The sequence below is a fragment of the Eurytemora carolleeae genome, unplaced genomic scaffold (genome assembly GCF_000591075.1).
Source record: "Eurytemora carolleeae unplaced genomic scaffold, Eaff_2.0 scaffold2409, whole genome shotgun sequence".
NCBI lineage: Eukaryota > Metazoa > Arthropoda > Copepoda > Calanoida > Temoridae > Eurytemora > Eurytemora carolleeae.
The window spans coordinates 1-11,826 of NW_019398506.1; the positions used below are offsets into that span (position 1 = coordinate 1).

General features: G+C 31.6%; 2 protein-coding genes and 2 long non-coding RNA genes across 4 annotated transcripts in view; 3 read left to right on the forward strand and 1 right to left on the reverse strand.

The window, feature by feature from the left end:
- Positions 1 to 1,456: 1,456 nt before the first annotated feature.
- Positions 1,457 to 5,666, forward strand: LOC111717450 (uncharacterized). The gene is made up of 7 exons (XM_023492953.1): positions 1,457 to 1,758; positions 2,705 to 2,832; positions 3,138 to 3,195; positions 3,353 to 3,410; positions 3,641 to 3,670; positions 5,323 to 5,363; positions 5,585 to 5,666. The coding sequence occupies exons 1-7, from the start codon at positions 1,739 to 1,741 to the stop codon at positions 5,664 to 5,666; spliced, it is 417 nt and encodes a 138-aa protein (XP_023348721.1). The 5' UTR covers positions 1,457 to 1,738.
- Positions 5,667 to 7,097: 1,431 nt separating this feature from the next.
- LOC111717452 (uncharacterized) lies at positions 7,098 to 8,274 on the forward strand. Its single transcript, XR_002768786.1, has 3 exons — positions 7,098 to 7,163; positions 7,771 to 7,867; positions 8,200 to 8,274. It is a non-coding gene; the product is annotated as an uncharacterized LOC111717452 (long non-coding RNA).
- A 547-nt stretch (positions 8,275 to 8,821) lies between these two features.
- LOC111717453 (uncharacterized) overlaps positions 8,822 to 11,826 on the forward strand; it is a gene marked incomplete at its 3' end in the record, with an annotated part of 6,856 nt that continues 3,851 nt past the window's right edge. Inside the window, exons 1-4 of the mRNA XM_023492954.1 lie at positions 8,822 to 8,977; positions 9,531 to 9,578; positions 10,027 to 10,145; positions 10,204 to 10,313. Coding sequence (XP_023348722.1) covers positions 8,955 to 8,977; positions 9,531 to 9,578; positions 10,027 to 10,145; positions 10,204 to 10,313 — 300 coding nt within the window. The remainder of the gene's footprint in view (positions 8,978 to 9,530; positions 9,579 to 10,026; positions 10,146 to 10,203; positions 10,314 to 11,826) is intronic.
- LOC111717451 (uncharacterized) lies at positions 10,539 to 11,054 on the reverse strand. The gene is made up of 2 exons (XR_002768785.1): positions 10,828 to 11,054; positions 10,539 to 10,649 (listed from the first exon to the last, which is right to left on the reverse strand). It is a non-coding gene; the product is annotated as an uncharacterized LOC111717451 (long non-coding RNA).

Sequence of the window (11,826 nt, forward strand, 5' to 3'; positions counted from 1 at the left end):
TTATCAGTCTCGACTCTCTCTGTACTCGAGACTTAGGGGGGACTTCTGTAGAGGATATGAAATCCCCGAAAGAGGATTATGAAATCCGCAAATCAGTTGTGTCGGACCCTGGAACCGGAGAAGACCTTCTCAACTTCCTCTCCTTTTACACACTCGTATTTATCATGTATCTATATCTAGAAGCAATAAATGTACTTCTAAAATACCTATTTTATTATACACTAATCAGTTGAAGTTTATCAGTAATTAGTTTTAAGACAGTTTTAGTTCCTTGAAAACAAGTAATGTAATATTTGTAAGAGGTTTGGTGATATGCAATACATTCACAAGTGTGTGTAAAGAGGGGTCTAAATGCCCCTGCGCTCACTCGGTTAAAAGTATAAGTAAGAACCATCCACTACTTAGTTCTTAACCGGTATAAAATCCTGTAATATGAGAAGTTTAGATGTGTGTGCAATTTAAAGATAGTGCAAACAAGATTTCTACACTCTACCCATTTACCGACGGCTAAGAACCAAGGACACGAACTGCAGGTGTGATATGGTGTGTCACCGGCTAAATTAATGAATGTATGTTGAAATCAGAGATCAAAGAAATTTGAACCTCTATTTGAATTTCTTTACAGTTTTTTATTAAGGTTGCTTATTGAGCACGAAAATTTTGAAGACTTGGTATCTTTAAAATTTTTTTAATGAATGGAATGTAAAAAAAAGTTTCTTATCATAAAAATAATATTTTATTATTCTAATGAAGGGAGAATTTTTTTATTTCCTGCTATTATTATTCATTTTATAGTAAATATTGCAACTATTTTCTATGTTTATTAATAATAAAATAACTATGATAAGGCTGAAAGTAAATAAACGAGGTTTGTGCAAAATAAAAAATATCCTTCCTTCTTCCAATCTTCGATAATTTTTTGGAATTCCAGCTGGGGGGGGGGGTCCCTGGGCCCCCCTGGCGTTTTTTGGAGATAACTTAAAAACTATTTGTCTGAGGCTGTTTAAATTTTTGAACTTTATGTTCAAAGTGGGGCTTTTATACTTACTGACTGAGTCCTCAGGCATAATGCTTGAATGTCTTACCTTTACCCAACTAAATCTATATTTAGACCTATTTCCAGTAATTGGATTTTGACTTTGGAAAGCCTTGAACAAAAGAAAACAGATTGCACAATTTGTTCAAAGAAATTTTGCATAGTTTTTTTTACACAGATGCTTTTAAAGAGAAATTGCACCTTTTCAGTTTTCCTTGAATAAAAATTTAGTTCTAAAAATTTTGCAAACATTTTTAAATGCTTGAATTCGCCGTTGTAAGGGCTTTTCAAAAATGTATATTTTATCATATTTCGCACAATTTTTGTTTTTGCACTTTTTTTGCTGAAAAACTTAAAATTGCAATAAATATTTGAAATTTTATTTTTTTGCAGATTATTAAAGTAGAGCCCAAGGGTTTTCCAAAAGTGTATCAAATGTTTTAGATTTGTATCACAATAAGGATATCGAGGGGGGGGGGGTCCCTGGGACCCCCACACTATTTTGGATAAACCAAACGTCAGTCTTAATAGGGTTAAAGTTGCGCTTGTTTTATATCTTGCATTTAAAATGAATATTTTAGTTTACAGTATAATTTAACTATTGATTTATTATTTATGATATACTGTTGAAGGAGGATGTCCTATTTGATTAACTGATAATATTGGTTTCATGAGACAGTATGAGTCTAGTAACCAAGTAGAATGGAAAATAAACATAACAGGTAATAACCAACAACATACCTTGGTAACCTGAAATCAGTGAAATTATTGTCGTCTTCTTTCTTTCTTATCACAATGCAATGATTTTTTTGATTTATAACTCATTCATTGCATATAAAATGAGGCATGAAAATCATCATAAATTTTAATGAAACATATTGCTAAACAAATCTAAATAACCCATTTACAAAATGCATTACAGGGAACGGCGACATTTCATGAAAAAAAAAGACAACAATCATCTTTTTGTTTTCTAGTCACCATGCAGCACAAAACATAACAGTATTCGAAATTAGAAGTTAGAACATTCATTTTTTATTTACCTAAAACTGAAATCAAAATCTTCGTTTGTTTAAGCAAGAACCTAGTGGCCTATTCACAACGGTACCCTTGATCACTTTGTCTAATCAAATATGAATTAGAAATCCATGATAATGTTTTAAAAAACTGATTATTTTGATTGTGTGGTTTCTCTACAAAAGTGACTTGCTCATTCCTCCTGCTGGAAAACAATAAAGGAATTATCAGAATAAAACATCAGATTAAGGTTTAAAGGATAGCGTAATAAAATGGACATGCACCTCTTATTCTTTTAATTAAAGGGTCACTTAAATTCACAAGGACAGTCCCTTTAAAGAAAAATTCATTACAATAACTCCAACAATAGAATTAAGCAGTTATTTTGACCAGCTAGGAATGTTTTTGATTGCTATGCCACTTAGAAAAATAGTTGCTTTTAAGTTTTACATAACTCACGTTAAGGGTTTTTTCACAAAATGTTTTTAACTTTTTTTATTTTGGATGCATAATCTCATTCTTTTTCTTCGTTTCCATTTTCATTTAGAATAAAAGTAATTGCCCCAAATGTTCAAAATTTAAAAGCTGTCAAGCTTTAGATGTTTGACATCGCACGTGGCTGCACACTTTCTTCAATAACCGGTTTTTTAGACCAATGGAGCCAGGTGGGCGGGCATCAGCTGATCCAGCAGAATCCACATCTACGTCTAAAGAAGCTCTGGAGGTTCAATCTCGGAAGGTTTCTCAGCTATCTATCGATTCTTGGTCTCAAACAGAAGGTATATAGTAGATTCTTGGTCTCAAACAGAAGGTATATAGTAGATTCTTGGTCTCAAACAGAAGGTATATAGTAGATTCTTGGTCTCAAACAGAAGGTATATGTAGATTTTTGAAACAAGTTCCAAATTAAGTTGATGATTAATGAAAAATTAGACATTAATTGGCAAATCTTTCACCACTTCGACAAAAAAAAATATTTTAATTCCGCGCAAATTATTCTGGGAAACCAAATCGATTTTTAAGGGCCGGGGGGGGGTGATAATATACAAATGTTTAAAATATAAAAGAATATTTTATTTCTTAGATGAGTCTGAGGGAGATACCAAAGCCAGGACAAGACTATTAAAAAGATCAAACCTCAGGTAATACATATAATTTTATTTGAAAAACAGAAATACAAAAATTGGAAAATGGAAAATGACAATGTTATCAATCTTTTGTTTAAATTTTTCTTGAAAAGTTGTGCACATGATCATAATATATTAAAAACTGTAAAAGACTTGAAAAAACTGATTTCAGGGGTAAGAAGAAAAAAGCAGGAGTTGGTGTTGATATTTCAAATCTATTTGGATCAGAGGTATACAAGAAAAAAAACTTTATAAATATTATAATAGCCACATGATGTAAAAGATGGTTTTTCTATTTCAACACCAAAATGAATTCAAAACTTTAGATAACAACTAACAAGGCCTTTCAGTCCAGACTTATAGGATTAAAAAATCTACTGGATCATGCACAAAAATAAAGTTTTTTACAACAAAAAAATTATTTGAAAAAATTTGAAAAAAATGTAATATAATATTTCAGATAAATATTCGTGCTAAAGAATCTGCAGAGGTAATTTTTGCATTTGTTTTAGCAAAAAAAATTGTCTTTTCCTTTTTCCCATCAGAAAAAAACTTTTTTGCTTAAGAAAAAATTTCTTACCAACCCATCAAAAATTATTTGTTCTCCAAGTTTAATTCTATTCATATATATTTTTTTAGTATTTTTTCTACAAGATAAACAGGGTGTCCCAATAAACATGGGAATTAAGAGACGACTTGAAAGTCGTCTTTGATTTCTGATATTTAATGCATGCCAGACAGAACAGAGTAATAAACACGAGGTTGTACCATGTTGATTCATTAAATAAATTAAAATTTCAAATTTTGCCATATCTCCGTCAATTTTGAAGATATAAAAATGGTAGACCAAATTTTGAAAATCTCAAGACCAGGCGTTTTCGATGTTAGATGTTTAAGCTGGATTACTGCAATAATTGTATTCATGATAAAATGCCGCATAGATCGATGACGATATAAAAGTCGTCACTAAATTCTCACGTTTATATGGGACACCCTGTATTAAAAATTTCTTTCAGAAACCATCGTAGCTTACACCATGTGTCACGTGAGCATTATCATTTTTTGTATCTTTCTTTTTCGAAAATGTATGTTTCGTAAATTGTGAGTTGAGAAAATGATAACTGGAAAGTTCCAAACCTTTAACCCTATTCCTGCTGGGGGGGGGGGTCAATTTGACCCCCCCTCTGTAGTTTTTTTTACATAACTCAAAAAGTATTGGTCTGAGGCTGTTCAAATTTTCTGACTTTTCCTACATACCCAAAGCCCTCCCTTTAGGCCTAAAACCGGGCTTTAATACTAACTGCCTGAGTCCTCAGGCACACTGCCTGAATGACTGCTTTTTCCTGTAACAAACTAAATCTTTGTTTTAACCCACTTTCACTTGTCAGATTTTGATAAAATTTAGCTTTTTGGAATGCCTAGACATAAGGAAACGGATTGCACAAGTTTTGCTAAAAAAAAATTGCAAATTTTTTGTAAACAACCTGTCAAAGGAAGTTTGAACATTTTTAGTTTTTCTTGATTAAAAATCAGGTTATTTAAAATTTTGCAAAACTTTTTGCATATTTAAAATGACATGGTCAAGGGCTTTTCAAAAATGTATAAAATATCATTTTTTCGACAATTTTTTTTGTAAACATTTTTACTATAAAACTGGATTTTGCGATAAAAAATTCAATTTTTGCAAATTTGCAATTTTTTGCAGATTCTAAAAGTAGTTCACAAGAGCTTTCCAAAGATGTATCATTTGTCATATTTGGACATTAAACATGGGATTTAGAGGGGGGGGGTCAAATTGACCCCCCCACAGCGTATCTTGGTTTTCAAGTACCCCAGCAGGGATAGGGTTAATACAGTATCTGTTTATGTAAAGAGGCTGTAAACGTAGTTTTAACTGACTCTCTAAAAAAACTGTTTTAAAAAGCATGCCCAATTCACCATATAGTATAACCCTTCAAAACTTTCATCTTAGCTAAAATGATGTAGATATTCTTATAATTAACCTAATTCAACCTACATATTTCCTATTTGTCTATTAGTTTAAGGTGGAAAGGGTACCGATGTGAATCGTGTATGCAACTCTATAATTAGGGGTTTTCTTAAGAGTACGCTGTACAGTACCTTTAACTATTTTGTTCTAAGGAGCTGAGGCAAACAAAGGACAAAATATCTCTAATGAGCAGGTAAATAATATTTTAGAATAGGAAAATAATTATCTGGATAAAAATCCAAAAAAGGGGTGGGGTACAAAACCTTGAACATTTAGCTTATATATTGATTTCAAAATCAAAATACAGAAATTCTAAACGTCTTAAAATCATAAAAGGAAGCAAAATGTTAATAAGAAAAATAAATCGAATAAATGTTGAACAAAATTTTGTGAATTTTCTTATTTTTATTTCAGAGATAGGACCGGAGCTAGGAGGAAGTATGGAGGAGTTTGGGGGAGGGAATCTACAGGAATGTATAATCTCTACAAAATATGATAATATTCAAAATAAGACTGACTATAAAGCAGGCCGGCCATACATGTCCATTTCACTAGAGCAAGCCCCATATAAATATTAAATTAGTAGCTTGATGTGTGTTTATTGTTATTGTAAATAATGTTATAATGTCTTAGTGCAGTAGCCTAACAATTAACGTATGAAACATGCAAAATGGGTCTGAAGTACATTTCACAATTGCTGTGTTTATTGTTTAATGGAATATCTAAAATCTACAGTAGATCGTCTTCCTATCCCAAAGTTTTACAGGTCCCAGTGTAATATATGTTTGAGTTCTAAATATGGATTTAAGAAGCTTTAAGGTGCCTCTGTTGACGTTCAAGTAATTCAATCTTTATTCACAGATTTCAATACAAAGACTGTGTTTTCTATCTGAAAAATCATGCTTTTTATCTTAATGCTGGTTTCTTTAAAAGTAAAAAAAGTCTCCTAATCTTTATAATAAAACGTACAAGACATTTGTATATATGTTCCCTATAGCCGGAAAAACGGCTGGACCGAATGGGCTGAAATCTTTTGAGGGGACCCATGGGAACCTTTGGGGGTAATATAGGCTAAAAAATTCTAAAATTAGTATTTTCCAAAAATCGATTTTTTCAAAAATCTAAATTTAAAAGAAAAATTTTGTTAAAATTTTTATTGACGGGCAACGCCGGGTCCTTCAGCTAGTTGTTTTATGTATAAAGGGTTGGAGACTGGAGAGTATCTCATTTTCAATTTGGGGATTGGGCATGTATCTTTTTGAATAGAAAGTCAATTGAAATCGAGCTGACCGTAGCTGTTTTAATTAATCGAGCTGACCGTAGCTGATTTAAATAATCGAGCTGACCGGAGCTGATTTAATTAATCGAGCTGACCGTAGCTGATTTAAATAATCGAGCTGCCCGGAGCTGATTTTATTACACATCTTTGATCTTCGCTACAACGTATGAAAGATAACTTTAATCATAGATTAATAACACCACAGTTAGAACACTAGGTGTTGTCTTTTCAAGATTTAGGGGTTTTCGTTTACAATAATTCTGAGACAGAAGCCAAAAGGACTTAAGCGCATGCTGCGTTGAATTACAAGACAGAGATAGAGCCTTTTCTACGCCGCATGGACGGAACTCCTTTGGGCTTCTGCCTCAGGGTTATTGTGAACGAAAAACCCCTTAAATCTTTAAAAAAAAAAACTTCTAGTGTTCTATCTAAGTTGTTTTTCATCAATGCCTTTAATCTATATAATATATGTTAGCTATTTAGCTGGCCAAACGGTTGAACCAAACTGGTTGATTTTTTTAGGTAACCCATTGGTAACATAGGCTAGAAAATGGATTATTTTTTTCAAAATTTAATTTTTTCCTTCAAATGTGATTTTATGGGCAACGCCGGGCACTTCAGCTTGCCAAATAAAAAGCTTATTTATACATCTAAAGATTTGTCCTCTGCCTCTACCCTCTCTACAGATCTTTATAAATCTAGCTTAGATCTTAGGTATTTAATATTTCATTTGTACATCATTTCTTTATTTATACTCTTTACTATTCAAGAAATCTTTAGAAATCTAGCTTAGATCATAAAGTATTTAATAATTCACGATTTCTTTATTTAAACTCTTTACCATTCAAGAAATCTTTATAAGTCTATCTTAAATCTTAGGTTTTTAATAATTCATCATTTCTTTATTTATAATCTTTACCATTCAAGAAATCTTTATCAAAACAATTAAGACGAATTTCGATTTAAATTTTATTAATAACAAGCTTTTAAACAGCATGAATACACAAAAACATGGAAAAAAAGAAACAGTTAATTAAAAAACTGTTTTTTATTACTTGTAAACTTGTATTTCGAAAAAAGCCAGTGAACAATAAAAACAATAAAAAGTCGTCTTCATTGTAATGATATAATCGCCGACTACAGTAGATAAAAAAGTGAGTTATTAAACTTCCAAATAATTGATCTGTTGTGTTAGTATAACGATCGTTTCAAAAGCTTCTTTAGAAAAAGACAAATCCTTAAATTAAAGATTTACAAATAAAAAAATATTAATTTTAATATTGATTTCATTATTAATATTATATAAGAACCAATTATCTAGTCCCCGGGTGGGTAGAATGGCTCGGACACCAGTACGAGGAAAAAAGATAAAAAGTATATCAGAACTTATCAAAGATGCTGAGGAGCGAAAAGAAAAGGTTGTAAATTACAATTTTAAATTTAATAATTTAAGTCAGCTATTTTTCAACAGCAAGCATTTAGATTGTATTTGTTCTGACAAAAATCGTTTGTCTGAGATCAAATTTTTTGTGTTGAGTTTTGACTTGAGAGTAAATTTTTAGATAAAATAGACTTTTACACGAAATCCCTTCCCTCCGCTTAAAAAAAAAAACACGGTCGTCACATTATTTCTGAATGTTAAGAAGAATTTTTTAACATTTATTTTTTTAATTTAAAATTTTTTAGTTATTGGGTACAGATCATACACAAAATAGTCTATCATGATTTTTCTTCTAAAAGTCTATTTAAGATAAATGAGGCCGGTGGAAGTATGCCGGATGAAGTGAAAGAAATGATGGGTTTGCTACCAGGAAGATCATCCAAGGAAGGCATTGCAAATTTTACAGTTTAAGACTGTTAGCTGAGACTTTAGAGTAGGGTTGTTAAAAACGATCGTTAAACGATCGTTTTTGTTTCGTTTTTTAATCGTTTTCAAAAACGATCGTTTCGTTTTGGGAAAAAACGATCGTTTAGAAAAACGACCCACTCGTTTTGAACTTTTTAGAAAACGAATAACGATCGTTTTTGAAAAGATCGGTTTTTTAAAAACGATTTGCGACCGTTTTTTATACGATTGTTTTTTTAAACGATTTTTAAAAACGATCGTTTAGTTTTCGATTTTTCGTCGTCGTTTTCCTAACGAAACGATCGTTTTTTAAAAAAAAATGAAAAGGTTAACATCCCTACTTGAGAGTATAGAATCAGAAAATAAATTTAAGGAAATCTGTAATTAGTTGAATATTTGTTTAAAAGAACAAAAATGATTTATCAAATAAATAGATTTAATATTGCTAAAACTAAGTTATTTATTTTTCCTCATTCAGCTAAATCATTCATGAGGGGGGATACATGTGAAGAAAATCCTTGAATAAACTTGAATGCTTGCAGAAATCAAGATCTGAAAATGGTACACCTAGAACACCTGGAGCTCCCAGATCTCCAAGGATCTCTAGATCTCCTAGACCTGTCACCAAATCTGCTAAACCACAGAACATTAAATCTTTAATGCCTCCAAAGCCATTGCTTAGGTAAAATACTTAAACTTTGTAATGATTGCTTAAACTTTACAGAAGATTTATTGTTCTTTGGTAAATTTTAACCTTTAAAAAGTCTATGATGGTTCATAATTTTTTTTTTATAAATTTAGCTCTGTACATTAAGTGAACTTTTTGTATAATTAAAAAATTAGATCAATGAAAACTGCAGATGCAGGCACCTAGATAAATACCAACAATGATAGTTTATGAAACCCGTCATATCCACATCTTTTTGTTACAGGGTGCCCCACATAATAGTTGAGAGACGAATTGAAGGTCGTCTTTGATATTTGAAATAGATTGCGGCGTGCATCCTTGAACCCATATATCACAGTAAAAAGTCTTGGAAATTATATTACAAAACACCCCTAGTCATAGGATTTCCGAAATGGGCTGCCTTTTTGCACTTTCAATATGACCTTTATGATATAAAGAATTTTGTTCACATTTGGACAACTTGGTTATTTACTAAAATCAAAGACGATCTTCAAATCGCCTCTAAACTGTCGTCTGTCATCTAAATAATGTAAGTATTTCTATCTAGGGCTAAGTCCTCAGATACTCTAAGGACAACGCCACCAAAAGAAGTTCGGTAAGGACAACATATTTCTTTTCCATTAAACTAAACAGAAAAATGGTTTGGACAATCTTGGACAATCATATTTAGCACGAGTCAGGGGGGGGGGGATTTTCAGTTCAAATAACAATTTTTGGAATTAAGATTTTGCGAACAGACTCTGATTTTCTAATCCTATATCTTTGCAACCAAATGTCTTAGAACTAAAAAGCCCTAAAAAGCCTGTAAAGACATTATTTCCAATGGCCCTTCATTTAAGTTGTTGTTTTTCTATCTCAAAACATGTTAATTTCTAACATCTTGCTGAAAATAATCAATTTTCAGGCAATATAACATGAATATCTACTTCATTCTCGAGCAGAAAAATCAGAAATGCCAAGCTTTAAATAGATGGTTTCGTTTAGAACAGCGGAGCATACTGAAAACCAAATATCAACTCAAAACTTATTTAAACTTTTTTTAGAAGCATATTTGGGATAATATCCGACTTGAAGGATAAAGAAAGAGAAGAGACCAGAGACCCATCCCAGCCACCATCTATGGCAGATCTGATAAGAAAAGTAGTCAAGAAAGAAAAGAAAAGTAAATATAAATTACTTTTTCGATTAAAATATGATTTTTTTATGAAAACAATTTTCAGATAATGAGCCTCCCCCACCGACTGCTGATGAGATTGCCCGAGCATACTGCAGAAAAATTCTGACTCTTTCTCAAAAAGGAGAATGGGAGGTGGCAAGTGAAACATTGAAGGTTAATAAATATACTAATAAGAATATCAATTACTAGGCTTTTTAAATTGTTAACAATTTCTCTTTGTATACATTGTAAAACCAAAAAAAAGTGTTGCGGATATTATAAATAGAATTTCGTGGATTTTCATAAAAGAAAGATGAAAATGTCCCTGTGTGATTATTGAAGGTCAGCAGTTGTTTCGCTACTTAGCGAATTCCCTAAAGACCTAATGAAATCTATAAGTACCGAGTGGTATTTCTCTGGATAGGATTGTAAGGCTTCCTTCTCTCAACGCTCTCCATAACAAAAGGATGATAATAAGGTTCCGAACGTTTATTTCTCTAAGCCTTCAATCTAAATAATCTTTTATAAGCCAACAGAAAAAGCATTGAGTGATAAATCATACAAATACAGCAATAAATCCACTCAGGCATTAAAAAACTGTGGCAAGGAACCCATACATTACATCATACAATATCAACCATAACCGAACATAAATAAACAATATTCATATAAATTTAATCATAATTACCGCAGTGGTCCTAGAATTTTCACACGGTTTTAATAATCGACGAACATTACATGAAATACAACTATATACTGAAGTAGAATCTGCTCGCTCCTACGCAGAGAACTTGCGCATGCGTAGTCGGACTGTAAACAGCTTCTAAAACTAGTTCTTCACAATAAGTTCTGTACAGATCCTCAGGGGGAACTCAGAGAATCACAGGGGTATCACATAGACTTTATGAACGCAGCGTAGCTAGCGTAACAGCAGTATGGTTTATATTGACGTACTAAGCCTAGGAGGGTCAAAATATTTTGTTTGCATGTTTTGAAAACGAACCATAAACCTAAAAAAGTTTAATTTTGATAAAACTTTTGTTCTGGGTGATTGCATATATTTATATAAAACTTTCTTAAACCGACATGTTTTTTTCTAAATTCATTTAGTTAAGAGTTTAAGTCAAAATAGTTATTGATAATCATTGCTTTATATCGAGAAGATATCTTTAAACTTACAGATGTAAAACCTTTCAGAAAGTAGGAAAGATTCTGAAGAAAAAGTTGCCAAACCAAACAGAATTGTAGATTTTTAATAAAAAGATATATGAGAAGAGTCAGAAACACTTCTAAGATAATTTAATACTAATCCGCTGATGGGGGGGAAGGATGTCAACCACGCCAATTTGTAATCCCCATATCTTCTTCGTACTGCTGGGTACTCTGGGATACTGCTGTAGGTATAAAATGCCCCAGTTTTATAAAATAAAAGTATATAGTGTCAAGTTCTAAGGTAGTGAGATTCATGAAAAAAATAAAAAGTGAGATTTGCCAATCCAAAATGAGAATAAAAAATTTTAACTTTTATTTTCAAACTATGGTATTGGCGGTGGTGAGATTTCAAAATCCAAAATGAGAATATAAAAGTTAAACTTTTATTTTCAAACTCTGGTATTGGCGGTAGTGAGATTTCAAAATCCAAAATGAGAATATAAAATTTCAACTTTTATTTTCAAACTCTGGTATT

Bases quoted from the DNA above. Each gene is read 5' to 3' on its own strand.
- LOC111717450 (XM_023492953.1), top strand. From the start codon at position 1,739: ATGGAAAATAAACATAACAG. The intron at 3,196-3,352 runs GTAATACATATA...AACTGATTTCAG, and splicing joins TTAAAAAGATCAAACCTCAG to GGGTAAGAAGAAAAAAGCAG. The intron at 3,671-5,322 runs GTAATTTTTGCA...TTTTGTTCTAAG, and splicing joins GTGCTAAAGAATCTGCAGAG to GAGCTGAGGCAAACAAAGGA.